Source organism: Dromiciops gliroides, chromosome 3 (assembly GCF_019393635.1).
Source record: "Dromiciops gliroides isolate mDroGli1 chromosome 3, mDroGli1.pri, whole genome shotgun sequence".
Taxonomy (NCBI): domain Eukaryota; kingdom Metazoa; phylum Chordata; class Mammalia; order Microbiotheria; family Microbiotheriidae; genus Dromiciops; species Dromiciops gliroides.
Genome location: NC_057863.1, coordinates 335,848,375 through 335,875,978, shown reverse-complemented (window position 1 = coordinate 335,875,978; position 27,604 = coordinate 335,848,375). Strand labels below are relative to the sequence as shown.

The 27,604-nt window shown below is 41.0% G+C and overlaps 1 protein-coding gene across 3 annotated transcripts in view; it reads left to right on the top strand.

The window, feature by feature from the left end:
- MYLK (myosin light chain kinase) overlaps positions 1–27,604 on the top strand; it is a 330,035-nt gene that overhangs the window by 131,667 nt on the left and 170,764 nt on the right. For all 3 annotated transcript variants that reach the window (XM_043996303.1, XM_043996302.1, XM_043996301.1), the window contains exons 7-11: positions 50–68; positions 3,526–4,076; positions 4,517–4,726; positions 11,106–11,240; positions 26,396–26,548. In XM_043996303.1, the coding sequence (XP_043852238.1) occupies positions 50–68; positions 3,526–4,076; positions 4,517–4,726; positions 11,106–11,240; positions 26,396–26,548 (1,068 nt within the window). The remainder of the gene's footprint in view (positions 1–49; positions 69–3,525; positions 4,077–4,516; positions 4,727–11,105; positions 11,241–26,395; positions 26,549–27,604) is intronic.

Sequence of the window (27,604 nt, the reverse complement as noted above, 5' to 3'; positions counted from 1 at the left end):
AAGATGCTCCATTAATGGTCACTTACCCTTTTCCATCTTCTTCTTCCAGGTACTGATAAGACAAATAGGTATGTTCCAGTTTCATGATTTTTGAGTTTTCTGTCATTAAAATGAACTGAAAATGAAAAGGGATAGTATTGAAATTGTCACTATTTAATATGCTAGTAATCGTTGTAATAATAATATATTTGTGTATACTAAGAATTATAATCAACATTTATATGTTACTTTATGGTGACTGAGTGCTTTCAATTGTACTATTTTCATTGATCTTCATAGCATCCTTTAGGTATGTAGGGTAAGTATTTATAATCATCATTTTACACATGAAGAAACTAAGTCTCGGAGAGGTTAAATTACTTGCCCTAGGCCTCACAGCTAATTGGTAACAAAACCTGAATTGGAACCCATAACTTTCTTCTGATTTCAAAGCTAATACTCTCACCTTTATATTATAAATTGTTCCCTGGTATATGGTTTCTTGTTATTGTTTTCTTTAGTTCTTTTTTCTCCCACATAATTATAGTCAGGAGCCAGAATACTTGGAGAAGATAGTGGGTCCTAGAATTGTAGACTTTTAATATCAGTGTGGAGGTTGTAAGCTTGGTTTTTGTTGGGGTTTTTTTTGCAAGGTAATGAGGGTTAAGTGACTTGCCCAGGGTCACACAGCTAGTAAGTGTCAAATGTCTGAGGCTGGATGAGATTGTAAGTTTGATTCAAGTCTCCCCTGACCTTCTTCAGAATGTTTATAGGACCCCCTTCCCCTGCTCAGGGGATCAGTCTTGCATCACTAGGCAGAAAAATAACAGTGACCTAATACTTTCCAGATACATAAAAATATTTCAGAGGTTATACAAAGATGCTACTTCTTCCCTGCATTAACATGAAAAATGGTCGAGTGCTTTGTTAGTCAACAAGAATTTTTTTTTAAGCACTAACTATGTGCCAGGCTCTGTGCTGACCAGCAGAGTTACCCAAAAAGGTCACAAAAACAGTCTTTGTTGTTTGTGTAGATGTATACATACATGTATGTAGTTATTTGCATATTGTCCTTATCTTATAGTTTGTCTTTACTATCTCAATATATGTCAATATATCACATATAACTATATGTGTATATATGTATACATATGTATATGTATATAGCCTAGGTATATACCTTAATATAATTCACAACTATATATGTATATACATGCATGTATGTGTATATGTACATGTGTGTAAATGCATACTCATCCAATATAGATATGTGTATATACACATGGTAGTTATTTACATATTGCCCTTATTGTATAGTTTGTCCTGTCTATATCTATATATCTGGGTACATATGTGTGTGTGTGTGTGTGTGTGTGTGTGTGTGTGTAGGATATATAGGGTGGGTATACACGTGGTACATATAGAGTATATGTGGGATGTGTATATATACAGAATTGTATGTATGTGTATATATAGGGTGTGCATATATATGAACATATACACACATAAACCCATGTATATAATATTTGCAAATGTATGTATATGTGTATATATGTATGTATGCATATTATACATATACAAACATAATTATTTGTATGTTGTCCTTATTGTATAGTTTATTCTTTATATATATATATATATATATACACACACACACACACACCTTAATATATAATATATAAATATGTATATATGGCTATATATTTATATACTTGTATATACCTATATGTATACTCAGCATATACATATATGCCCACCTGCATGCATTCATACATACATAAAGCGTATATACATATACAAACATACATGTAAATTGAAGACCATCTTAGAGGGAAGGTACTTGCACTATTTGGGGGCAGCGAGGGGTGTGGAGGCAGATCAGAAAAGACCTCCTGCAGAAGGAGAGTCAATTATAGGAGGCTGGGCAAACCAGGAAGCAGAGGTGAGGAGGGACAGAGCATCCCAAGCATAGAGAAGAGCCAAGGCAAAAGCATCGAGCCCGAGGATGGAGTGTTGTGAGTAAGGAACAGGAATTAGGCCAGTGTAGCTAGACAGTTTGCAGGGCGGGGGGGATGCAAGTAAAGTGTAAGAAGACTGAGAGATAGGAAAGGACCGTGTGGTAAAGGACTTTAAGAGCCAAATACGACCCCTCCTTTTTATCCTTGATACCTTCTGCAAATCTCCTTCTGCTTCTGTTCTGCTAGCTTCACCCAGTAATTGGAAATGTCCTCTTTTTTTTTCCTTTTTTTTAAATTAACAAAGTATTTAACTTTTTTCCTGTTACATATAAAGATAGTTCTCAACTTTTGTTTATATAAGCTTTCCAATTTCAGATTTTTCTCCCTCCCTCCCCTCCCTCCCCCCTCCCCTAGACAGCAGGTAATCTGATATAGGTTATATATATATATATATATATATATATATATATATATACACACACACACACACATGCATAATAACATTAAACATATTTCCGCATTAGTCATGTTATAAGAGAAAAATCAGAGCAATGACGAAACACCTCAAAATAGAAAAACATCAGCACCAAAAACAAAAGAAATAGTATGGTTCATTCAGCATCTACTCAACAGTTCTTTTTTTTTTTTTCCCTGGATTTGGAGATCCTCTTCTATCATGAGTTCCCTGGAACTCTTCTGTACCATTGCATTGGTGAGAAGAATATAGTCCATCACAGTAGATCAACACTCAATGTTGATGATACTGTATGCGATGTTCTTCTGGTTCTGCTCATCTCACTCATCATCAGCCCACGCAAGACCCTCCAGGTTTCTCTGACCTCCTCCTGTTCATCGTTTCTTACAGCACAATAGTATTCCATTACATTCATATACCACAACTTGTCCAGCCATTCCCCAGTTGATGGGCATCCCCTCAACTTCCAATTCCTTGCCACAACATAAAGAGCAGCTATAAATATCTTTGTACATGTAGGTCCTTCTCCTCTTTCCATGATCTCTTTGGGGAAGGTCTAGTACTGGAAGGGTCCTCAGAGGCCATCTTGTCCAAGTGGTCTGTGTGGGTTACTGTGACCAAAATAAGTCATCACCTGCTGGCCAAGTTTCATGTGATAAGCCTTTCTAGACCTTCAAATTAGATTCGTTCTCAATTGACAGACACCCAGTACATCAATGACTAGGGACTTTTGTTTTTGTTTTTGTTTTGTTTTTGCTGGGCAATGAGGGTTAAGTGACTTGCCTAGGGTCACACAGCTAGTAAGCGTCAAGTGTCTGAGGCTACATTTGAACTCAGGTCCTCCTGAATCCAGGGCCGGTGCTTTATCCACTGCGCCACCTAGCTGCCCCTCAGACTAGTTAGTTTTGGCGGTTACTATTCATTTAACTATATTTCCATAAAACACAACATGACTTCCAAGAGTGGAAAAACATCTTGGTGTTCACTCTTTTTGACTTCATGGGGTTTTTACTGTCCCTAGATTCTGACTTTTCGATGAATAATATCTATAAGTGTCCTGGTGATCGTTTTATTCTCTAAATCAATTCATTCTCTCTTTCTCCCTGCCCACAGATGCTCCTTGAGTGCAGTTGTGGCTGAAAGTTCAGAAACAAAGAAAGCAACAGCTGACCGAATCTCAAAATACTCCCAACCAAGTGGTGTAGAAAGTGTCGATAAGAGCTACAATCATGCTGACCTCCCAAGAAACTTCTCCAGGGAAAATGAACGAGCACACAGACAACTCCACTCACCGAGTGAGCCTTGTCCAGAACCCTTCCACAAGCTGAATGAGAAAGTCCCAGATGTAGCCCCGGTCCTTCAGAAGACATCAAGCACCATCATCCTGCAGTCAGTAAGAGCCCCTGGGGAAAACAAGCCACAAGCCATGGGCAGCCTCCCACTTCGAAGGGAAGAGAAGAAGATGTCCACAGCTCAGCCTACAGCCTCTCTTTTCACCAAGGAACCGGATTCGAAGAGCCAGGATCTGGAGACCAAAATAGCCACCAAGAAAATTACTCTAGAAAACCGAAAAAACAAGATCCTTGGGGAGTCCCCCCAATTCTTGACACAGCCTGAAAGTCAGGAAATCCAGGAAGGGGACGAAGTCAAGTTCAAAAGTCAGGGTGAGTGAGACGATGATCTTGGAACCCAGACCCCTTTTCCTTTGGGTGTGATAGTTCCCTGTTAAACTTCTCCAAGCCCTGGGTGTACACTAGGAGGAATCACAAGGGAAGGAGACCTAGCCTCCAACTTCATGGAATACTTAATCCAGTGAGGCCTTAGGATTTCCGAGTCTAACAAAAAAGTTCCATGCTACTTGTTCTCAGAAATATTTCACAATAAATTACAAAATGAAGCCACTACTGGGGAAATGATGCTGAGAAAAGGAACGGGCATGTGACATTCCTTCAGATAAAAGGCATTGGGAAGAGAGATAGGGAGCCAGACAGTTAGAGGTAGTTCAACCGTCAGGATTTGTGCTCTTTTCCCCTTATTCATGTATCCCACCCCCAGTCATTGCTGCTGTTCTACACTCTCTATATCCCTTTGCTTAATCCTGTAGTTTCAGGGACTCCAAAGCCAACTGTGGAATGGTTCCGGGGCAATACCCTTCTAATGGAAAGTAAAGGGATCCAGATCTATGAAAATGAGAATGGTACCCATTGCCTGTGCCTGCAGAAGGCTCAGATGGAAGACAGTGGCAGCTATAGCTGCATGGCCTACAACAGCCAAGGCCGGGTGACCAGCCGGTGGATGCTGACAGTTAGAAGAAGTGAGTATATCTTCATACACAAGTAGTTGCCTCTGAATTCTCTATGGAGAGATGATTCATCCAGTAGACTTCACATTATATTTCTTTTTATCCTGGCTCCTTCCCCTATAACCTCCTTTGAATTCAGGGACCTTAATCAGGAAGATGACTCTACTGCAGTAACATCTTTTGATATATCCCAAAGCCAAAGAGAAAATTTGTGAGGGTAGGGAAGTCATATCTACTCTAGTGTGACTCTATTCTATATGCACAGGTCATGAGATCACAGACTTAGCAATAGACAGGACCTCTAAGACCGCTTAGTCCAATCTCCTCATTTTATAGATGAGAAAACCTAGAGACTTTAAATGACTTGCTTAACATGACTGAGTACTAACTATATTGCTTGATTCCAATTGGCACTAGATGGGGAGGGGGCTGGGAGAATAATACAAGGAGTCTATATTTCTTTATAATGATTTTCAATATCACTTTGAGCTCTGTACCCTGTATATTAAAACCGATGCGCTGGGAGTTAGACGTGCAAGTGGAGTGAATTTTTCCACATATATGGCAGACATATGCACATCTATCCTCATCTCACTTTCCATTATAACCATACTAAGATGTTTCCTCTCTTTCTTCAGGGTGTGTCCTTATGCCCGTGTTAAGGGCTAAAATTCTAGCTAAACTGTCTAAAATATCTAATGAGTGGTCGCCAATAAATTATAAGCTTTAGCAAGAGTTAGACTTTTAGGCATTTATTAAGGAGAATAAGAATTTGGTAAAGAGAGAAGAAAAGGCCTAGATTCCTATCTATTAAAGGGAGAGCACATTTCTAGCTCCGTTCTCCACCAGAGTCCAAAGGAAAGAGCGTGAGACCGAGCGCCAGTCTCTTTCTTCCTCCTCCCACTAGCCCGCGTCACTTCCTGATGCCAAAGAAAAGACTCCTGGTCTTGCCCTCAAAGACCTTCGCTTCATGGGCGCAACTCTTCTAAAGTAAGTCTCCAGCAGGTGGCGTCATTCCAATCTTTACACCTGCCTGGGTACACTCATGACAAGAGATAGCTTCCTATGTCATTAAGATCAAGGCCGCTCAATATAAACTGGAATAAGTCCCCTCTTCTGCGCCTGAAAACTCATCCTTGCTTCTCATTTTCCTCACCTTCCCACAGGTCATAGAAAAGAGTCATTGAACCTAAGCATTCTTTGGTTCATTCTATCCTGCCTTTTCCAGTTTACCCAAGCCCTTTCTCCAATAAACATTATTTTTCATGTTCCCTCAATCACTCCCACACTGGCCCTCCCATTGGTTACCATCCCTTCCTTCTCCCCTCCTGCACAGCCACAATTCTTGAAAATTTCCTCATCATCCATTGTGCTTTGCTCCATTCCCTTTTAAGTATAGAATTAGAGATTTAGAGCTAGAAGGCATCTTAGTGGTCATCTTGTTAGTCCAACCTTTTTGCTTTATTTTTTATTTTATTTTATTTTATTTTTTTAGTGAGGCAATTGGGGTTAAGTGACTTGCCCAGGGTCACACAGCTAGTAAGTGTTAAGTGTCTGAGGCCGGATTTGAACTCAGGTACTCCTGACTCCAGGGCCAGTGCTCTATCCACTGTGCCACCGAGCCGCCCCAACCTTTTTGCTTTATTGATGAGCAAACTGAGACAAGAATGAGTTGACAAGGTCATAAAGATAGTAAGTGGAAGAAGTAGGAACATCCCCTGACTCCAAATCAAGCACTCACCATTAGACCTCTCTGTTTCTCCAAACTAGTTTCCATCTACATAAATCTGAGACTACTCTCCAAAAGGTCACCAGTGACCTCTTCCTTTTTTTTTTTTTTTGCGGGGCAGTGAGGGTTAAGTGACTTGCCCAGGGTCACACAGCTAGTAAGTGTCAAGTGTCTGAGGCGGGATTTGAACTCAGGTCCTCCTGAATCCAGGGCCGGTGCTTTATCTACTACACCACCTAGCTGCCCCCTACCAATGACCTCTTAATCCTCAGATCCAATGGCCACTTTTTCAATCTTCATTCTACTCCATCCTCTTAATAGCTGTACAACTATGAGCAAGTTACTTAACCTTTCTGTGACTCAGTTTCCTCATCTGTAAATTACGGTATTGGACTCAATAACCCCTAACGTCCCTTCCATTTCAAAATCTATGATCCTTTTATCCTCTTCAGCATTTCATAGTATTGTCCACTCTATAGTACTTTCATGGACACCTCATGTCCTTGGCTTGCCTCTCTCCCTTGGAAATCTCATTCAGTGCCATGACTTTAGTTAGTACCTCTATTCAGATGACTTCCCAATCTCCATTTCCAGTCCTTAATGCTCTCTCTTTCCAGGTGTGCATCTCCATCCACCTATAAGACATCTCACCTGGGCACCTCCAATGGAGCATGTAACTCCTTGTATTGCCTACCCCCTCAGCCCATAAACCATGTCCTTCTTCTGGACTTACTATTTCTGTTTGCTGAATGAGGTAATGCACATGGCCTCCTGTATTTGATGAACTGACTCTTTTTTTTTTCTTTTTTTTTTTAGTGAGGCAATTGGGGTTAAGTGACTTGCCCAGGGTCACACAGCTAGTAAGTGTGTGTTAAGTGTCTGAGGCCGGATTTGAACTCAGGTACTCCTGACTCCACTGCGCCACCTAGCTGTCCCCAACTAACTGACTCTTAAAAATTTGAGTCTTCTGTCTTTCTTGACTCATATCCAAGTAGTGCCTAGGATCTGTAATAACTTTGATATCAGTGCCTTCCTTTCTATTCCCATCCCCACCACCCTAGTACAGCCACCTAGATTATTGCAATAGTCTTCTAACATCTCTCCACTCCAATCCATTTTCCATTCTGTGGAGAACCTTATCAGGTCACTCCTTTGCTCAGAAATCTCCAATGGCTCTTTATTGTCTTTTATTTATTTTATTTTTTCTTATTTTATTTTTTAGTGAGGCATTTGGTGTTAAGTGACCTGCCCAGGGTCACACAGCTAGTAAGTGTGTGTTAAGTGTCTGAGGCCAGATTTGAACTCAGGTCCTCCTGACTCCAGGGCTGCCACCTACCTGCCCTTCTTTATTGTCTTTTAAGTAACTATCATTCTCCTTTCCCTAGCATCCAAGGCCCCTTACATTTTGGTGCCGTCCTACCTTTCCTATCCTATTTCAGTATTTGTCCTTGTGCCTTCTATATTCTAGCTAAATTTCACACTGCTCCATGTACCTGCAATACCTCCCTCTCCACCTTCATCTGTTAATTTCCTACTCAGCCATTAAGCCCAACTAAAATTGAGCCACGTACTTCATGAGGCTTTCCTTGATTTTCTCCCATTGGTAATAACTTTCACCCTTAGAACTCATGAAGCACTCCATTTTGTATCTGGGTTGAAATCCCAGCTTGGCTTACTCTCTGCATGATGTTGAGGCAGACATGTAACTTCTGGGCTTCAGATTCATTGTAAGGGATTTAGGTGACATCTCTCTTTCAATCCAGAGCAGGTAGGTGGTGCCATGGTGCACAGAGCACTATGCTTGGAATCAGGAAGATTCACCTTCCTGAGCTGAAATCTGGCTTCAGACATGTACTAGCTGTGTGACCCTGGGCAAGTCACTTAACCCCATTTTCCTCAGTTTTCTCATCTATAAAAAGAGCTGGAGAAGGAAATGACCAACCATTCCAGTATCTTTGCCAAAGAAACCTGAAATGGGGTCATGAAGAGTCAGACATAACTGAAGAATAACCAAACAACAACATGGTCCCTTTTAGTTATAAATCTTTAATTTTGTGATTATGTAATATTCCATATTATAGCCATCTGTGTTTTATATCTTACTCTAATAGACCGCAGCGTGTCTGTCACTAAATGCAGGGACCACTCCCCCAGAAGGAGTTTGCTGCTTGTAATTGCCTTATGATGGATTTCTAGTGCCTTATTTTTCTTTGGAACAAAATAGTAGTGGTCAGAGAATTCAGGGAGAAAACTGCAATTCTTGGGAGTATCACTGGTCTACAAAGCGTTGTGTTTTGCGTCCGACAGACAGGGAATGGCTTGGAAGTCAAACTCAAAGGAAAGGAACACATCCCCAAACAACCATGCTTCCTATTTATGGCTCTGTCATCCATGAATTTATTTAAACCTTTTAGAATCTATTTATATTTCCAGCCTGTTCTCCTTCTTGGAGTAATGACTTCCATGTCTGTCTCATGAAACAGAACTTGCTTTTTTTGGGGCACTCAAGTCATGTCACCCAAAATCACTTGTTCCAAAGTTCCAGAATCATAGAATTTCTTATTTAGAGCTAGAAGGGACCTTGGCAATCATTGAGTCTGATCCACTCATTTTATAACTGAAGAAACTGGGACATGGAGAGGCTTATTTGCCCACAGTCACACTGCTAGTAAGTATCTGAAGCAGGATTTTAATCTAGGTCTTCCTGACTCCAAGACCAATGTCATATTCACTAGGTCATCTATAGGATTGTTGTTGTTCAGTCATTTTCAGTCATGTTTGACTCTTTGTGGCCCCAATTAGGGTTTTCTTCACAAAGATACTGGAGTTGTCTGCCATTTTCTTCTCCAGCTCATTTTTATAGATGAGGAAACAGAGGCAAATAAGGTAAAGTGACTTGCCCAGGGTCACACAACTAGTTAATGCTGAGGTTAGATTTGAACATAGGTCTTCCTGACTCTAGGCCTGTTGCTCTATCTACTTTTCTACCTTGCTGCCCACTATCATTGGATCCTAGATCTAAATTGGAGGAAAGAACCTCAGAAACCATCTAGTCTACCTTCTCATTAAACAGAAGAATCAGACGAGACTGACAAATATGAAGTGTCCCTGTTCCTTCCTTCCCAATAGAACTTTGTATTCATACCTGGGACCATATTCTTTTCAGTCTGTCTTCTTACAGAAACACTGTCTATCCATTTCTTTGATCCTTCTCTAGTGTTTGCCAGGTGGTACAGTCAGTAGAACTACTCAAAGTTCCCCGGGGGAACAGATAGATACCAGGGCTTTCTGCAAAATTTGGAGTAGAATTTTCTGTGTTTATTCTTCATTTATTTTTTCAGTCCCCACAGCAGGACAGCTACTATTTCTTGACTTGCTTTAGTAATAATCTGTCATTCATAAAGGAGAGGAACTGACTCATTTACTGTTCAGGGACCTAACTCCAGGTGTTCTGTAGTGTGTCGAGTGCTGGACTTGGAATGATAAAGACCCAAGTTCCAGTTTTGCCTCAGACACTTGCTAGCAGTGTGTTCCTAGACAAGTCACAGTCTCTCTCTATTTTAGTTTCCTGATCTATAAAATGAGAATAATAACAGCACTTACCTTCCAGAGTTGTTGTGAGAATCAAATGAGATAGCATTGTGGAAAGCTCTTTGCAGACTTTTAGGAACTATATAAGGGCTTATTGTCATCATCATCATGCTTCTTCTGTGTTCTAGGCACTTGTGATACAGAAACAAAAATGAATCTGTTTCTGCCCTCAGGGAGCTTATATTCTTTTGAGGAGGGGGGGAAGCAACACATACAGAGATAACCAAATATACCAATTATTTCCAGGGGAAGGAATATGTGCTGTTGGGTGTCAGAATAGATCCTGGATGAAGGAGCATATGAGCTTAAACTTATTATCATCCGTCTCACTGGAGATGATGCACATAGCAATGAAATAACAAATCCAATTGAGTTTCTTTATTTTTATAAGGTGTACCTGTCAAGAATTATACTGCCAGGCAGCTAGGTGTCACAGTGGATAAAGCATCAGCCCTGGATTCAGGAAGACCTGAGTTCAAATCTGACCTCAGACACTTGACACTTACTAGCAGTGTGACCCTGGGCAAGTCACTTAACCCTCATTGTCCTGCACCAAAAATAAATAAATTAATTAATTTTTTAAAATTTTTTAAAAAAAGAATTATACTACCAACATAGTTCTTGTTTTATTATGTCTTTTTTTTTTTGAGACCATCAGGATTAAATGACTTGCTCAGGGTCACACAGCTTTTAAGTGTCTGAAGCTGGATTTGAAATCAGGTCCTCATCTTAATATGTCTCAGTGATACTTGGGAGGTCCACTTTGTATCCTTGTATTCTAATCAACTTTATTTGCTATCCATACTTTGTGCCATACAGTTGTATAAGGATATTTGATCCCATGATTTTATCACTCACTCTCTTCTTACATTTCCTTTCCTATTAATTCCTGGACATCAGAATTGTTATTGTCACAATGATGTTGCAACTTTCTGTGATAACTAACTTGGTGGATGTATATAGGCAGCATTCCCCCTTTCATTTCTGTTTAAACCCCTTTGCCTAGATTTTGTTTGAATGACCAAAGGCTAATGACATTAATGATAGTTGGCCTGTTCTTTCCCCTAACAGGACCACGAGCCAGTCAGATGGCCCCCTCTTTTTCCAGTGTCCTCAAGGGTTGTACAGTCATAGAGGGTGAGGACTTTGTACTACAGTGCACAGTAGAGGGGAAGCCCATACCATATGTCACCTGGCTACTCAATGGTAAGTCATCCTTTCAGCCTCCTCATTAGCTTCCTCTTCCCTCTCCCCTCTGAAGGACTAGTAGGAATCTCCCAACTTGGTGGTCATGGTGCTCAGTCACTAAAGTACTAACCAGGTACTTAACTCTTGATTAACCATACGGTAAGTTCCTTTAGGGCAGCCCTGCTTTCAGATCTAGCCTCAGAAACTGACTAGCCATGTCACCCTGAGCAAGTCACTTAACTTCTGTTTGCCTCTGTTTCCTCATCTGAAAAATGGTATTGTTGTTCAGTTATTCCATCATGTCTGACTCTTCATGAAACCCCATATGGTTTGGTGTTTGGGGGTTTTTTGGCAAAGATACTGGAGTAGTTTGCCATGTTCTTCTCCAGTGGATTAAGGCAAACAGAAATTAAATGCCTTGCCTAGGGTCACATCACTAATGAGTGTTTGAGGCCAGATTTGAACACAGGTCTTCCTGACTCTAGACCCAGCACTCTATCCCCTACCCACAAATAGTACATATCAGCAAATGATGATGATAACAACAGACAGCAGCAACAACAATAACAATAAACCTGATAAAAACGGAGAAAGCCAACATCATTCAATAGACAGAGTCAGGAAAATAGTGTTCTTGCCCCAGCACTGCCATTAGCTAACTATTCAGTGTTGGGCAATCTATTTTACTTCTATGGACATTAGCTTCTTTGTCTATAAAATTAAAATTGAGCTATTTAATCTCCAAGGTACCATCTGGCCCTAATTAGTTTTATCATATTGCACCTCTTCACAGAGCACAAATTGGCTTAATAAGTTAGCATACATTGTCTGTCCCATGCATACTGGACAGTTAAATTTCACTGAGCCGAGCTGGACATTAAGAACTCCTGTGTAGCCAGCGTAGATTGATGTCAGGGTCAAAGAGAATAGGTCTAGATTAAATTGGGTCCTTGAGTAGGTGAGAGTGTTGTTGTTGTTTGGTCATTCTTCAGTAGTATCCAGCCCTTTGTGACCCCATTTGGTGGGGGTTTTCTTGGCAAAGATGCTGGAGTAGTTTGTCATTTCCTTCTCCAGTTCATTTTTTACAGCTGAGGAAACTGAGTCAAATAGAGTGAAGTGACTTGCCCAGGGTCACACAGCTAGTAAGTATCTGAGACCTGCTTTGAACCCCAATCTTTCTATCTCCAGGCTAAGCATGCTATTCACCACACCATCTAGCTAGGCGAGTAGGAAGGGCAAATTTCTGTCACTTACTAATTTACATAGACCAAATCCTTGGATCTCACTATTAAACTGGGCTTGGGTCCAGTGGTCTGGGCTGGTTTGATCAAGGTGGCAAAGGTGATTGATAATGGCAACCTCACCAAATCATATTGCTTCTCTCAGTCTCAGTTTCCTCATTAACAAAATGAGGAAATTGAAAGAGATGATTTCTAAGGTAACATCACAGAATTCAGCATTAGGAGGTGCTTCCGGGACATCTATTCCAAGGCCTGCCTCTTCCCTGAAGCCTCACTAATTCACACTTGAAAAAGGGTGTTCCAGTTTTTACCTGAAGACTTGCATTATGGAGTAACTCACTATCTACTAAGGCAGACCATTCCTCTTTTGTATAGATCAAAGTTTTTCTTTTCATTAAGTCTAAATGTGCCTTCAAACTCCCACCCAGTTCTCCTCATTCTACCCTCCAGGACAAGGAGATAAATCTAATCCACATTAGACATATGCTGGTAAATCTTTAACATCCAGCTCAAAGGAAAAAATGCATACCTATACAGTGTGTGTATGTTTATTTACATATTTGTATGCATGACACGTTTTAAATTTAATCTGTATCATTAACATTTTTTCCATCACTTTCTTAAGCCTAAAAATCAACAAAACAGTAAATCAAGGTTTGATTTGTAGTGTTTACTGCTATCTAGTTCCAGCCCATGCCTGTCTCTATCCTATATGCCGGGCCTTCCTAAGTTTTCTTTTTCAACATTAAACATTCCCATTTCTTTTCTTTCTATGACAGGGCAATTCTGGGCATCCTCCTCTGGAGGTGCTCTAGCATTTAGATGTCATGGGGCAGGGGGGAACAATCTATGTTAAGTGACTTACCTAGGGTCACATAGCTAGTAAGTGTCTGAGGTCAGATTTCAACTCAGGTCTTCCTGATTCCAGGATCAGAGCTCTATGCACTATGGCATCACCTAGCTACCCTCAATGTCTTTTTTTTTTCTTGTTTTGGTGAGGCAATGAGGGTTAAGTGACTTGCCCAGGGTCACACGGCTAGTACGTGTCAAGTGTCTGAGGCTCAGGTCTGATTTGAACTCAGGTCCTTCTGAATCCAGGGCCCTTTAAAATCTCCCCTATTAAATTTCAGCTGAATAGATTTATTCCAGAATTCTAGTCTGTTGAGAATCATTGTGGGTATCCCGACGCCATTTTGCCACTTGTTGGTTATCCCTTTGCGTTACCTGAAAATTAGTAAGTGCACCATCTGTACCGTGAGGTAGATAGGTGGTACAGTGGATAGAGCACTGGGCCTGGAATTCATGAAGCCCTGCTTTCAGATCTAGCCTCAGAAACTGACTAGCCATGTCACCCTGAGCAAGTCACTTAACTTCTGTTTGCCTCTGTTTCCTCATCTGAAAAATGGGAATAACAATAGCACCTACCTCCTGGGGTTGTTGTGAGGATCAAATGAGATCATAATTGTAAAGAGCTTAGCATATTCCCGTGGCACTTAGTGGGAGCATTAATAAAAGTGTTAAGCAACTAGTACAAAGCCCAGGCTAGCTCTGGAGCACTCCATTACAGATGTCCTCCCTTCAGATCTTAGAGATTGTTATATCTGACACTTCTTCCCTGTCCCATTTTGCAGATGAGAAAACTGAGCCTTATAAGCAATTCAGGGACTTGCAAAGTCACAGACAGTGGTCTAGTGATTAGTTCCTTTGTATTCATTTGGACCTAGTGATTTGAATTCCACAAGGACTATAAAATCAAAGATTTCTCTCTGGAAGAGATCTAGTCCAGCTTCATCATTTTACAAATGAACCAACTAAGGCCTAGACACAAACAGTAAATGGCAGAGGCAGGATTTGAACCCAGATCCTTTAATTCCAAACCCAGCACTCTCCACTAAACCATGCCGTTAGGTGCTTGTTTTTTAATTAGCTTTATTAACCCTGTGTTTCCCAAACCAAGATTTTCTCATGATTGTTTGGGCGATATACCTTTACCCTTCTCATTCCTTATGACTTATTCAATCAAATTTTGAAATAAGTTCAAGTTTCCTAAGCTTACCTTCTTACAATGAAAGAATGTGCTAGGTACCAGGGAAGAGGTCAGGCTAATAGTTTCATAGAACCAGGAACCACTAGCACACACCTTTCATGTTAAAAGGGAATAAATGGAGGCCTGAGAAGGTAACGGATTTGTCCAATGTTACATTACTCATTATTTTCAGAATTATAGCTAGAACCCAAGTCTCCTGGCTTCTAGTCCAGCATGCTGTAGTTGAAAAACCTGGGTTCAAATTCTGCCTCAGGAATTTAGTAATTGTGTGACTCTAGTCAGGGCTCTTACCCTCACCTGTAAAATAGAATTGGACTCATTGGATTCTAAGGTCCTTTCTAGCTTTAAAGCTAGGACCCTGTGACTTTACACTATAGCAGACAGATGGAAGATTAAACCGTTACTAAAGATCCTTTAGGAATTCATTTAGCAAAATTAATTTAACCAGTAATTAAGGGATGATCACTCTGGCTTTCTCTCTTTCTGAGATCTAGATGTGTAGAACCCTTGTCATGTGCTCTGGATGAATAGAAAAGCCAGTCCAGTAAGAGTATTTTGTATTCCCCGTATCTGGTACAGTGACAATGCTTAATAAAGGCTTATTGAGTTAAATTGAATATGAAAGTACCTTCTAGCCAGGACAAAACATGACTTTAGAGACTGAGGAAGGACCTGACCTAAAATATAGCCCAGCACCCCACTCTCCAACCCCCACACCCCCATCAAAGTGAAATTATCCCATGGATCAAGGGCTGGATTTTATTTCTATCTCTCTTGTATGCCACATATCCCCCTTCCCACCCCACCTTTAACTTTGGCATTTTCCCATGGTTCCCACCAGGGGGTGCTCAAGATCAAGTCAGTTCCAGCTGCTTGTTAAGCTCAGCCCAACCTAGGAGCTGGAGACAAATCTCTCAAGCATCTGCCCAGCAGATCCCTTTGGGCACCTTGGTGCAGTTTTGTGTCTGGGTGGTCAAAGAAAACTATTCCTTTCATAAGGGAAAAATGCCACCAAGATAAATCTACTGTGAGATTTAAAATTGGATATTAGATCATAAATCTCCCCTACTTAACCCTTCCCTTAATTCATCTCCCAGACTAGTAAATGGAAGAAGCTTCTGGTTTTCTAGATAGAGCCTTTATTGTATATAAGGTGTTGTTGATTAGAAGGATAGGAAAACAGAAATACAGTACAAATCGTCTTAAATCTAGGCTGTCTATATTCCTTATAAAAACTCACCAAACCGATTTAGGCCACCTTTGGAGTGAGTCAGACCGTCTGTGCCGCGCCGCCCGGAGTCCCGCCAAGCCGGCAAAAAAGGCTACTCTCCTTCTCTCCACCCCGGAAGTCCCAAAAAACCCGGCAGGCAGTCTGACATGCGCAGCAGGCGCACTGTACCTGGCAGGCAGTCTGACATGCGCAGCAGGCGGACTACCCGGCAGGCAGTCTGACATGCGCAGCAGGCAGACTGTTCATCTCCTCCCCAAAAGGGTGGTCCTTGAAAAACTGGCGTCTTTCAGTTATCCTAACCGACTGTTAAAAACTTTCATATTTTACCACATTTCCCCCCTTTGCTTCCTCAAGAAACGGAATGTTTCCTTGATGGAACAGTAAAAAGAACATAATAACTTTTGCTGACTAATAATATGCGAACAACAATACAGAAAAGGAAGAGAGGAAAGTTTTTGTCCAGAGGGGCGATTTTTTTTTTTTTTTCCTCATGAACCGACGCTTTGACATTAGTCTTGCAAAGGGAGAGCCTCTGCAGAGAGTACATGTTACAGATAGTATATAACAGAAAGGAGATAGTAAAAGCTAATAAAGCAAAACAGTTCATATAAAGTCTCTGAGTTCTCTTGTCTTCTTGAAGTGGTAAGATGTCATCAGGAGGAAACTGGATTCTGGTCTGGAAAACTGGATTCTGGACTCTGGTCTGGAAAGCTGGATTATCTTCTTTAACTGTTTGAATTGCTGTATTTTTAAAACCTTAGCATAGCATTGTCAATGATCAAATTAATAAATTCCATTACATTCCCTCCTTTATATGGTTAGACTTGTAATAGAGGGTTGAGGTAGTTATGCAATGTGTAACACTTTTTACCACCATGTGTCTGGATCAAAGCCAAATTTAGTATGTGTTCATGACACCTGAAAATGTTATGGAAAGGTTATCATACCATATCTCATGGTTCTGAGACAGCCAGTGATTGTGCTAGGCCACAGGTGAATTCAACTGAGATAAAAAGATAAATAAGTTCAGTTAAATTAGGTTAAATTAGGAGGGAGAGAGGATGAATACTGGACTGTGCCTAGTAATTGTGCTCTACATAGTCACCATCATAAGCAAACCATGGACTTACGTATACCTGTCTCTCCTTTTGTTGCACATATATTCTCTCCAGGGCCTGCATCAGAGTTCACAGCAAGTTAGTCTCTGAAATGATAAGTTTCCATATTTCTGAAATCTCATTAATTTCACCAAAGACAATATGATGGTAAAAATGTGTGCTATGCTGCATAACTGAGAATATATTAGTGATATATACAATAATTCCAAACCATACCCAGAGTATAATGACATATAAATAATAAACGAATGTAAATAGCTGATTATATTAGACATTGTTACATAATCTTCTTTTAGACATTATTACATAATCTTCTTTTAGCAATTAGACCACATCATCTTATACATGAATTCTCTAGTATAACAGTAGCAGATACTTAAAGTGGTGATTAATTCATCAAAAAGAAATAAGACTTCAATAAGCAAGATTCAATATTCAATAGCATATACTTAAAATGCCTTTGAAAAGTCACTTAGTTTACAAAATCGGGTTTTTAAAGAAAAGCAAAAGAAACAAAAGTAAAAAAAAAAAACAAAGCAAAACCAAAAACCAAAAATAAAAGGCAAAAGATTCGCTAAGCACCCTTTTGTGCTCTTAAAGAATTTAAAGGTGTGGTGAATTCCAGGTCTTTTCAGTGCCTTTCAAAAGTCAAAACAAAAACAAAAAAACCCAAAAATTAATAAAATAAAAAAAAAAAAAATAGTTGAGGTAGGCCAGAAAACTAGGCCATGTACTTCAGTGCTTTTGCCTGTAGAAGGAAATGCTTGTTAAATTATAAGGTATTTAAGCTGCTAGAGTTTGGGGTATGCCACATTGTTTTAACTGGTTCCCCAATTCTCTGCATGCCAAAGTGGCAGGGGTTTCTGAATTGTCATTGATCTTTCTAATGCTGTCATAATGTTCTTTATGGTAGAAAATGTGGAGTTCTGTAGCATCAGTTTTGTCTGTGCCACTGATTTTCAATAAAGGCTGATTTAATTGATGAACCACAACATTCAGCTGATGCTGCTTAGCAAATGCTACAATTGTATCATTTCCTCCCCACTTTCCAAATTTCTTTAATTCATCAACATATTCTTCAAAAGGGGAGTCATTTACTATAAAAGACTCAAACTCTTGTCTATGGTTAATCATATAAGAAGCAGCTTCTTGTCTGTGTCTGAGATGATTTCTACAGTGACCTTCTAGCTGGTCTGCTAAAGCCCTAAAAAGGCAATTTCCGTCTCCTGATACTTTACGAAGACTGAGTCCCAAAGCATTTAACTGATCAGTGGGATTCTTAAATGGGAACTTCCTGTTTCCTCTGAACTTTCTTTGCTCTTTAACAGTTGCTATCATTAGGGTTTTTACCTCTTTAGCGTCTACCTCAGGTCTATCTGAAATCTCTTCACCTATGAATGGTGCAGGCTTTATATGAGAGCAATGAATCCATGAGTCTTTTTCACCAATTTTAATGGCGGTAGGAGTTGTCAATAATACCTGAAAAGGTCCTTCCCAGGCAGGTTGAGTTCCACTGGTTCTCTGAAAATTCTTTACATATATTTTATCTCCTGGGTTGAAGTTATGCAATGAAAAGTCTAATGGTCCTGCCTGGACCACAGCTCCTGCCTCATGGAGTTCACGTAGCCTGGTCTGTAATTCCTGTATATAGGAAGCAACAGAAGTATCACCTCCCACCAGTGATGTATAAACTGGGGAAAAAGTTTTAGCTTGGATAGGAGGGTGACCAAAAAGCATTTCATAAGGAGATATATGAAGTTCTCCTCTTGGTCTACTTCGTAGATAGAATAATGCCAATGGTAGAACATCAGGCCATTTCAAATGGGTTTCAGTACATAATTTGCCAATCATACTCTTAAGCTCTTTATTCATACGTTCGACTTGGCCTGAACTTTGTGGATGGTAGGGCGTGTGGAATTTTGGAGTCACTCCCAAGAAAGAGTAGATTTGGGATAAAATCGAATCAGTGAAATGTGTGCCTTTGTCAGAATCGATGCGGGCTGGTGGGCCAAAACGAGGTACTATCTCTTTAAGAAGAATTTTGGCAACAAAGGCAGCTGTGGCTCGGGGGCTGGGAAAGGCCTCCACCCACCGAGTGAGCTGATCAACTATAACAAGGCAAAATTTATAATGTCCTGCTTTTGGCATAGTAATATAATCAATTTGTAAGTGCTCAAAAGGTGTATATGCTAGAGGACGCCCTCCATAAGCTTTGACCTTAAAAGCATACTGATTATAAGACTGACATGTGGAGCAGCCCGAGCAGATTCGAGATGCTGTATTAGTCACACCTGGTGCTATCCAGGTTCTCTTAATAGAGTCTACAATGCCTTGTGTACCAAAATGGCCTTTTCTGTGAACAGAGAGGCATACCTGGTGGTAGAATTTCCGGGGAAGAAATGGCTTACCTTCCGGAGACACCCAGATGCCATTGATCTGTTTCGCCTTAAATTTCTTTTTCCACTTTTCTACTTCAGAATCGTCATAGGTTAGGTTGGAAGGAATATCCTCAGAAGGTGAAAGGTTAAATACATGTTCAGGAGCTTCTAATGCAGCAAGCTTGGCTGCAGAATCGGCTCGTGCATTTCCCTTTGAAACAGGATCACTATTCCCTGTGTGGGCAGGGCAATGTACAACGGCTAGGGAAGAAGGCAGTTTTAGGGCATCTAAGAGGTCCTTGATAAGGTCCCCATTGGCAATAGCCTTGCCCGAGGATGTTAGAAAGCCTCGTTGACGCCAAATCATACCAATAAAGTGGCATATGCCAAAGCCATATTTCGAGTCAGTAAAAATGGTGGCACTCTTATCTTTAGCTATATTACAGGCCTGTGTAAGAGCCACAAGTTCAGCAGCCTGTGCACTAAAATGGGAAGGCAGAGAAGCTGCCCAGAGGGTGTCATAATCAGAAACTACAGCAGCTCCAGTAAAACGGGTTCCCTCTCTCATAAATGAGGAACCATCTGTATAGAGGACAAGATCAGGATTTTCTAAAGGTGTATCAAAAAGATCATCACGGGGTTTTTCAGCCATATCAACTAAAGAAGCACAGTCATGCAACGGTTCCCCCGAGAATGGTAAGTTAGGGAGTAGTGTTGCTGGATTAAGAACTGTGCAGCGTTTTAAAGTGATATTCTCATTACCTAACAGGGTTATTTCATACTTAGCCAGCCTTTGATCTGAAAAGGCTTGTGTCCTGTGACGTAGTAAGAGAGCCTCCACTTCGTGAGGGCATTGCACAGTTAGAGGGTTACCTAGGACCAAATCAGAGGCTTTTTCTACCAAAAGCGCTGTGGCCGCCACTGCTCTAAGGCAAGGTGGCGCTCCAGCCGCTACAGGGTCCAGCTGAATTGAATAGTAGGCTATAGGACGTTGGTTAGGCCCCAGTGACTGAGTCAGGACTCCAGAAGCCACCCCCCTTTGTTCATGCACAAAGAGAGTGAAAGGCTTACTATAATCTGGCAGTCCTAGGGCAGGTGCTGATAACAAGGCCCGTTTTAATTCTTTTATGGCTGAGAGATGCTGGGGATCCAACTGTAAACTGTCTGGAACAGAACTTTTTGTAAGAGCTATGAGGGGTTTAGTAATTTCACCAAAAGAGGGTATCCATTGTCTACAGTACCCAGCTGCTCCCAGAATGGCTCTCAACTGCCTCTTAGTAGTGGGGGCAGAGAGTTGTTGAATGGCCTGGACTCTCTTAGAAGAGACAGAGCGAGTTCCAGCAGCCAAAATAAATCCTAAATATTCTACCTGGGGCAAACACCATTGTACCTTTGTCTTGGAAACCTTGTGTCCTCTCTTGTGCAGCTCCAGCAGTAAGTGACGGCTATCTTCCTGACAAATTTCAGCATTAGGAGAGGCCAAAAGTAAGTCATCTACATATTGTACTAGTGTGGAGCCCTTAAAGGTAATAGAGGCCAGATCCTGCTGTAAAATTTGGGAAAATAATGTGGGACTGTCTACAAATCCCTGTGGGAGTCTAGTCCAGGTCCACTGTCTATTTTTCCAGGTAAAAGCAAATAAATATTGGAAGTCCTCATGTACTGGTATGGAGAAAAAGGCAGAGCAAAGGTCTACCACTGTGAAACATGTAGATTCATAGGGAATTGAGGAAATTATCATAGCCGGATTTGCGACTATAGAATGTCTAGGAATAACATAATTATTAATCGCTCTAAGATCTTGCACAAAGCGATAAACAGGTTTACCATCTGGCCCAGGCTTGGGTTTTTTAACTGGCAAAATGGGAGTATTGCATGGAGAGTGATGACATGGAATAATAATACCCTGGCTTTTCAAAGCCTCAATTATAGGGGTGATCCCTTCTATTGCTTCCCTAGACAATGGATACTGTGGAATGGAGGGGGGTGGTCCCCCCTTAACTTTAAAGGTAACAGGCATGGCAGACTTAAGGAGCCCCACCTCATTAGGGGATGAGGCCCATAAAGACTCAGGAATGTCAGAGGGGATTTTGGATACCTCCCCTGCTGTTCCTTGAGCTTCTGTAAGTAAAATTGGTAATAAATGAACAGTATCCTCTGGCAATTGTAAGGAGACAGCCCCATCTGGAGCACAAGATATGGTTGCTCTAAGCTTGCAAAGGAGATCACGACCTAATAAATTTACAGGGGCATCAGGCATGAGTAAAAATGAATGTTCCACTGTTAAGGGCCCCATAGATACCATGCGAGGATTCAATTTTGCCACTCTCTGGCTCTTTCCTGAGACTCCCACTACATTCAAAAATCCTACAGGTCTACACCCAGCATCTGGTTTGCTTACTAATACTGATTTAGAGGCTCCTGTGTCTAGCAGACAATCATAATAAGTCTCCCCCACTTTTAAGGTGACATGTGGTTCATTACTCTGGGGAGGTGAATGGACTGGCACAAGTGCATTCAAAAAATCTGGATCTGGGAATATATGGCTTTCATTATCTATGTTCCATTCCTCCCCAAGACACCATCATTCCTGTGTCCTCTTCTGAGGGGGGTCTTGGTTACCATTATTCTGGTACTGCCTTTCTGTATTCCTCCAAAAAGATCTATTTCTATTTTGATTTCGCCTGTAATTAGAATTAGAATTTCTTCTCCAAGTCCTACATTCTCTCAATTCATGCCCCTCCTTACGACAGTAACAACACACCTTAGTGTCCTTGTTCCGGTGTCCACATGGCTGACTAGGAATCGCTGGTGCCAGAATGCTCTGTTTAGGGTGATCTGGATCTTCCTCACGTGAGTCAAAGACATAATTTGCAAGTTCCTTAATTCTATCTACTGAGAGATTTCTCCAGTCTGGACATTGTTTCAGAAAGTATCTGCGTATTTCTGGCAGTGAATTATAAACAAATGTGTTGAGAATGATACAGGAATCTCTTAAATCTACTGGATCCAATCTGGTGTACTGTCTAGCGGCCTCACAAAGTCTATCATAAAATCTGTTTGGTCTTTCATTAGCCTCCTGAGGTAGGCTTAAAAATTTCTGCCAGTTTTCCGGTTTTCTAGAGCAAGATTCCATTCCCTTCAGAAGTGTTTCTCTAGCATCTTTTAATCTTTGGAAATCCCTATCATCATTATAATTCCACTCTGGATCCTTTAGAGGCCATTCCACATCGGCCTTACCTTTCGCAACAAGGGCATTTCCTGCTGAGATAATATCTGTAATCTCAGTTGGGGACAGTAAAGTTTCCAAAAGGCAAGTAACATCAGCCCAACTGGGTTGATATGCATTAAATATAGTCCTTAACTGTGAAATTACAGTGTTTGGATTTTTCTCAAAACTAGGGATGATTGATTTCCATGCGCTCAAGTCACTTGGTCTAAAGGGGCTATATTTTCTGACTTGAATTGGCACTCCCTTCTTACTATGTTCTATAGCTTCCTGCAGAGGGAGTAGTTTCTGCTGATCTGATTCTGAACTTGGATCATCTCTAGTAGAAACAGCCATTTTGAGGTCTCTCTCCATATGTGAGAGTTTCCCCCACATCATAACAATGATAATAACAAAAACAATGATAATAACAAAAACAAAAAAAAAACAACAAAAAAAAATAAAATCCTTAGTCGTATGAACTATGGATGTGGTATTAAAAGGTATTTCAATTGCAGGCATAAAATTTCTACTTATATTAAACGTATTTTCCCAAAGATTCTCACGTATACTATTATACAAAAAACTTTTTGCTGCCTGAATGAGGAAAAAACCAATAATGTTATGAAGGACCATTGAATAAACTATTCCTCTAAGTCGGGATGTTATGCTGTCCCAATACATTCCGATGAGAAAAATCAAAGGGATGGTAGAATATTCGAGCATCTTGCCCTTTAAACTGGGCTGGCTTTTCTGTTTAAAGCAAGACTTTTAGAGGCTTAAAGTCTTTAAGGGAGATTAGACAAAGGGAAAGTCCGCGGGGGGGGGGGGGGGGGGTATTTGGAAAATCCACCGAATTAGCCGGCTTATGGCCAAACTAGGGAGGGTGGGAGGGTCCTTAAGGTCCCTTCGTGGTCGCCAAACTGTGAGATTTAAAATTGGATATTAGATCATAAATCTCCCCTACTTAACCCTTCCCTTAATTCATCTCCCAGACTAGTAAATGGAAGAAGCTTCTGGTTTTCTAGATAGAGCCTTTATTGTATATAAGGTGTTGTTGATTAGAAGGATAGGAAAACAGAAATACAGTACAAATCGTCTTAAATCTAGGCTGTCTATATTCCTTATAAAAACTCACCAAACCGATTTAGGCCACCTTTGGAGTGAGTCAGACCGTCTGTGCCGCGCCGCCCGGAGTCCCGCCAAGCCGGCAAAAAAGGCTACTCTCCTTCTCTCCACCCCGGAAGTCCCAAAAAACCCGGCAGGCAGTCTGACATGCGCAGCAGGCGCACTGTACCTGGCAGGCAGTCTGACATGCGCAGCAGGCGGACTACCCGGCAGGCAGTCTGACATGCGCAGCAGGCAGACTGTTCATCTCCTCCCCAAAAGGGTGGTCCTTGAAAAACTGGCGTCTTTCAGTTATCCTAACCGACTGTTAAAAACTTTCATATTTTACCACACTACCATATTGTGCTGTAATAGCAAAACTGGGGAGAGAGAACTGAAGTCTTTTTTTTTTTAAGATTTTTATTTCCCCCCAGAAAAAGAGATTTTTATTTAAAACTTTAAGTTCCAAATTCTATCCCTCCTTCCCTCCCCTCCTCTCTCCCTGAGGCAGTAAGCAGATATAGGTTATACATGTGCAAATATGCAAAACATTACCTTATTATTTTGTATAAGAAAACCCAAATAAAAGAAAAAAAGCAAAGAGTGAAAAATAGCCTCCTTCAGTCTGTGTTCCATCAATATCAGCTCTTTCTTTGGAGGTGGATGGTCTGCTTCATCAATAGTCCTTTGCGATTGTCTTAGATCATTGTATTGTTGAGAATAGTCGAGTCATTCACAGTTCTTCATGCAACAATACTGCTGTCTCTGTGCACAACATTCTCTTGGTTCTGTTCACTTCACTATACATCAGTTCATAAAAGTCTTTTCAGGCCTTTCTGAAATCATTTTCTTGTCATTTTTTTATCCCACAGCAATATTCCATCACCATCATAATACCACAGCTTGTTTAGCCATTCCCCAATTGATGGGCATTCCTCTGCGTTCCAGTTCTTAGCCACCCCAAAAAGAGCCGCTATGAATATTTTTGTACAAATAGGTCTTTTTCTCTTTTAGGGGGATGTCTTTGGGATATAAACCCAGCAGTGGTATTGCTGGACCAAAGGGTGTGCACAGTTTTATAGTCCTTTGGACATAAAAAACTGAGCTCTTAAGGAGGAGTAGGCTCGGGTATTGCGTTGTGACAAATGTGGCTTTCCTTGCCTTGGCCTCCTATCCACAAAATTTGTTTCTTTTTCCCCTTAAAAAAATCCTAGTAAGACAGAACCTCTAACTGGCCTGGTTAGCTCCATTGTGTTGGCCCAGGCTGCAATCTCTGCAAATATGTCGTGGAGACACAAGTGTTGTTACAGGCAGAAGAAAAAAATTAACTATGTCAAGAATACTTCTCTCCCGCACCCCACTCCACAACCCCCCCCCCTTTCATTTTTATGAAGTACAAACCAGGACTCCAGGGTCTGGCACAGAATAGGAGTTGTCAATTGTTCCCTGCATAGAGAATGGACACATTCCTGTTCTCAAGCCAGAAGCTCTAATAATGAGATTTTTTTCTTCTTTTTTCCTGGAAACTAAAAGATCGAGTCTTAAAATGATAAAGTCTTAGAAACATATGGCAGAGAAAGGAACCTCTAGAAGTCATTTCATCCCTTCTCCCAACTCTACACAGCACTACCTCTAGAGCAGGGGTCCTTGCCCTTTTGTGGGGTGGGGGAAGTGGTCATGGACCCCCATTTTGGCAGCCTGGTGAAATCTGTGGACCCCTCCTGAGAATAATGGTTTTAAATACAAAAAATAAAATATTCATGCTTACAGAGGAAACCAATTATAGTGACATGCAGTTATCAAAATTTTTTTTGAAAAAAATTCATTATGGCTAATATGTTTTCCATGACTTCACATGCATGATTCTTGTCATATTGCTTGCCTTTTCATTGGGTGGGGGAGGGGTGAGAAAGGAAGAGAATTCGGAACTTAAAATCTTTTTTAAATGAAAAAAAAAAAAAGAAAAAACTGAAAGGGAAAAAAAAACCCTGAAATTCATGGACCTCAGGTTAAGAAGCCAAGCTCTAAACTATTCCTGGATAGATGACCTCTCATTTTATACAGGGAAAGAAATGGTTTAACCATTTGGGGGGGTGAGGGAGTGAGGGAGTGAGTTTAAGTGGTTTTGCTTAGTTGGATTCAATACACAGGAGAACTTTCTGGTTAAATCTTCAATATTTGACTGAGATTAGACTGTAAAAATCACTTTGTCAGAGGTTAAAATGTATTAGATGCCCCTAGCCCATCTGTCTAAACTGCAGAAAGTCCAGCCTGCTAGTAGACCTGGCAATGGGCCAGGGTACCCTTTAATATTCTTTTCAGCCCTCAGATTCTGTGAGATAATAGATGTAGTGTTTTTGATCCATTTTTGTTTTGGGTTTTTTTTTTTTTGTAGGCAATGGGGGTTAAGTGACTTGCCCAGGGTCACACAGCTAGTAAGTGTCAAGTGTCTGAGGCCGGACTTGAACTCAGATACTCCTGAATTCAGGACCAGTGCTTTAACCACTGCGCCATCTAGCTGTCCCCTTGATCCATTTTTAATGTTAGAATAGTTAGAAAACTTCCCTTTTCTTCCTTGCCTCTTTTAGTTCTGCCATGTGTGTTCAACCCCCTTTTCTATCTCAAAAAGCTCCATGCCCCTGGCCTTCTCCTTTGTGGCATCCTTAGCTCCTGACTCTGTCTCCTCATTGAGTTCCAGTCTGGTCTTTCTCCTTCCCCCCATGCTTATCCCTTTTCCCCTATTAACGCCAATTGAAAGGAAATTTAGCTCTGAAATAAGGCCAATTATCACCCCTAAAGAAAGTCGTCCTGACCTGATGTTTTCTGTTCTTGGCTCTGAACAGATCAGCCTATCCAATACGCCCACACAACTTTCGAGGATGGTGTGGCTGAATTGCAAGTACAAGATGCATTACCTGAGGACAATGGTCTCTATACCTGCCTCGCTGAGAATCCTTCGGGCCGGGCATCCTGCAGTGCCCTGGTTACTGTTCAGGGTAAGAGCAATATCTGGCACTCAACAGCATAATCATTCCCTCCCCTGTTGGGCAGTGTCTATGTGGATGTAGTAAAATAGGAAACTCATCCAAATATCTTGATAGGGAAGCAGCTATTGAAGCTGAAGGCAAAGCAATGAATAAGGCATCTTCATGTTAAAGTTATATATATAATATATATATATATATATATATATATATATATCCTACCACGGGAAACAGATGCTCAAGCTATCGATCTGCTCCCTTTCCACCTTCCCTGAGGACATTCTCCAGACCAAAGCTTCTTAAACTGTGGGTTGCAACCCCATATGAGGTCACATAACTGAATGTAGGGATCACAAGAAATGTGGCAACAGTAAAAGTTTATATATGCCTATATACTGAGGATGGTGTAAACATTTCTCAGACGAAAAGGGGTCGCCCTGCTCTAGGCCAAGCCATGGTCAGCGAGGGAAGATGCCGAGGCAAAGAGACCGGGTCTGTGTTCTTTCAGAACTTCCAGAGAGATGGGAAGAAACAAGATACACACACAAAGAAAGGGGAGTTTTAAAATATTCCTAGTTAAGAAAACGGGCTCCCGTGGATAGAGCACCGGCCCTGGAGTCAGGAGGACCTGAGTTCAAATCCGGCCTCAGACACGTAACACTTACTAGCTGTGTGACCCTGGGCATGTCACTTAACCCCAATGGCCTCACAAAAAAAAAAAAAAAAAAAACGGGCTCCCTCCCTTCTTTGAAGAGCTGGGGGTCTTTTGGGTGTGGAATATTACATAGACTGCCTGACTCAGTTGATAGGCTGATTGTTTTGCTGATCTGTTTTCATTTTTTCTTATTCTTTGTCACAAGGGATGGGAAGGGGGAAGGGAAAGGAAGGGAATAAGTGTCAATAGAACACCTTCTGTGTGCTATGTGTTTTACAAATATTATCTCATTTGATCCTCACAACAACCCTTTGAGGTAGGTGCTATTAGGATTCTCATTTTAAAGCTGAGCAAACTGAGGCAAACAGAGGTTAGGTTAGGTGACTTGTCCAGGCTTAAGCAGAGCAGCTCAT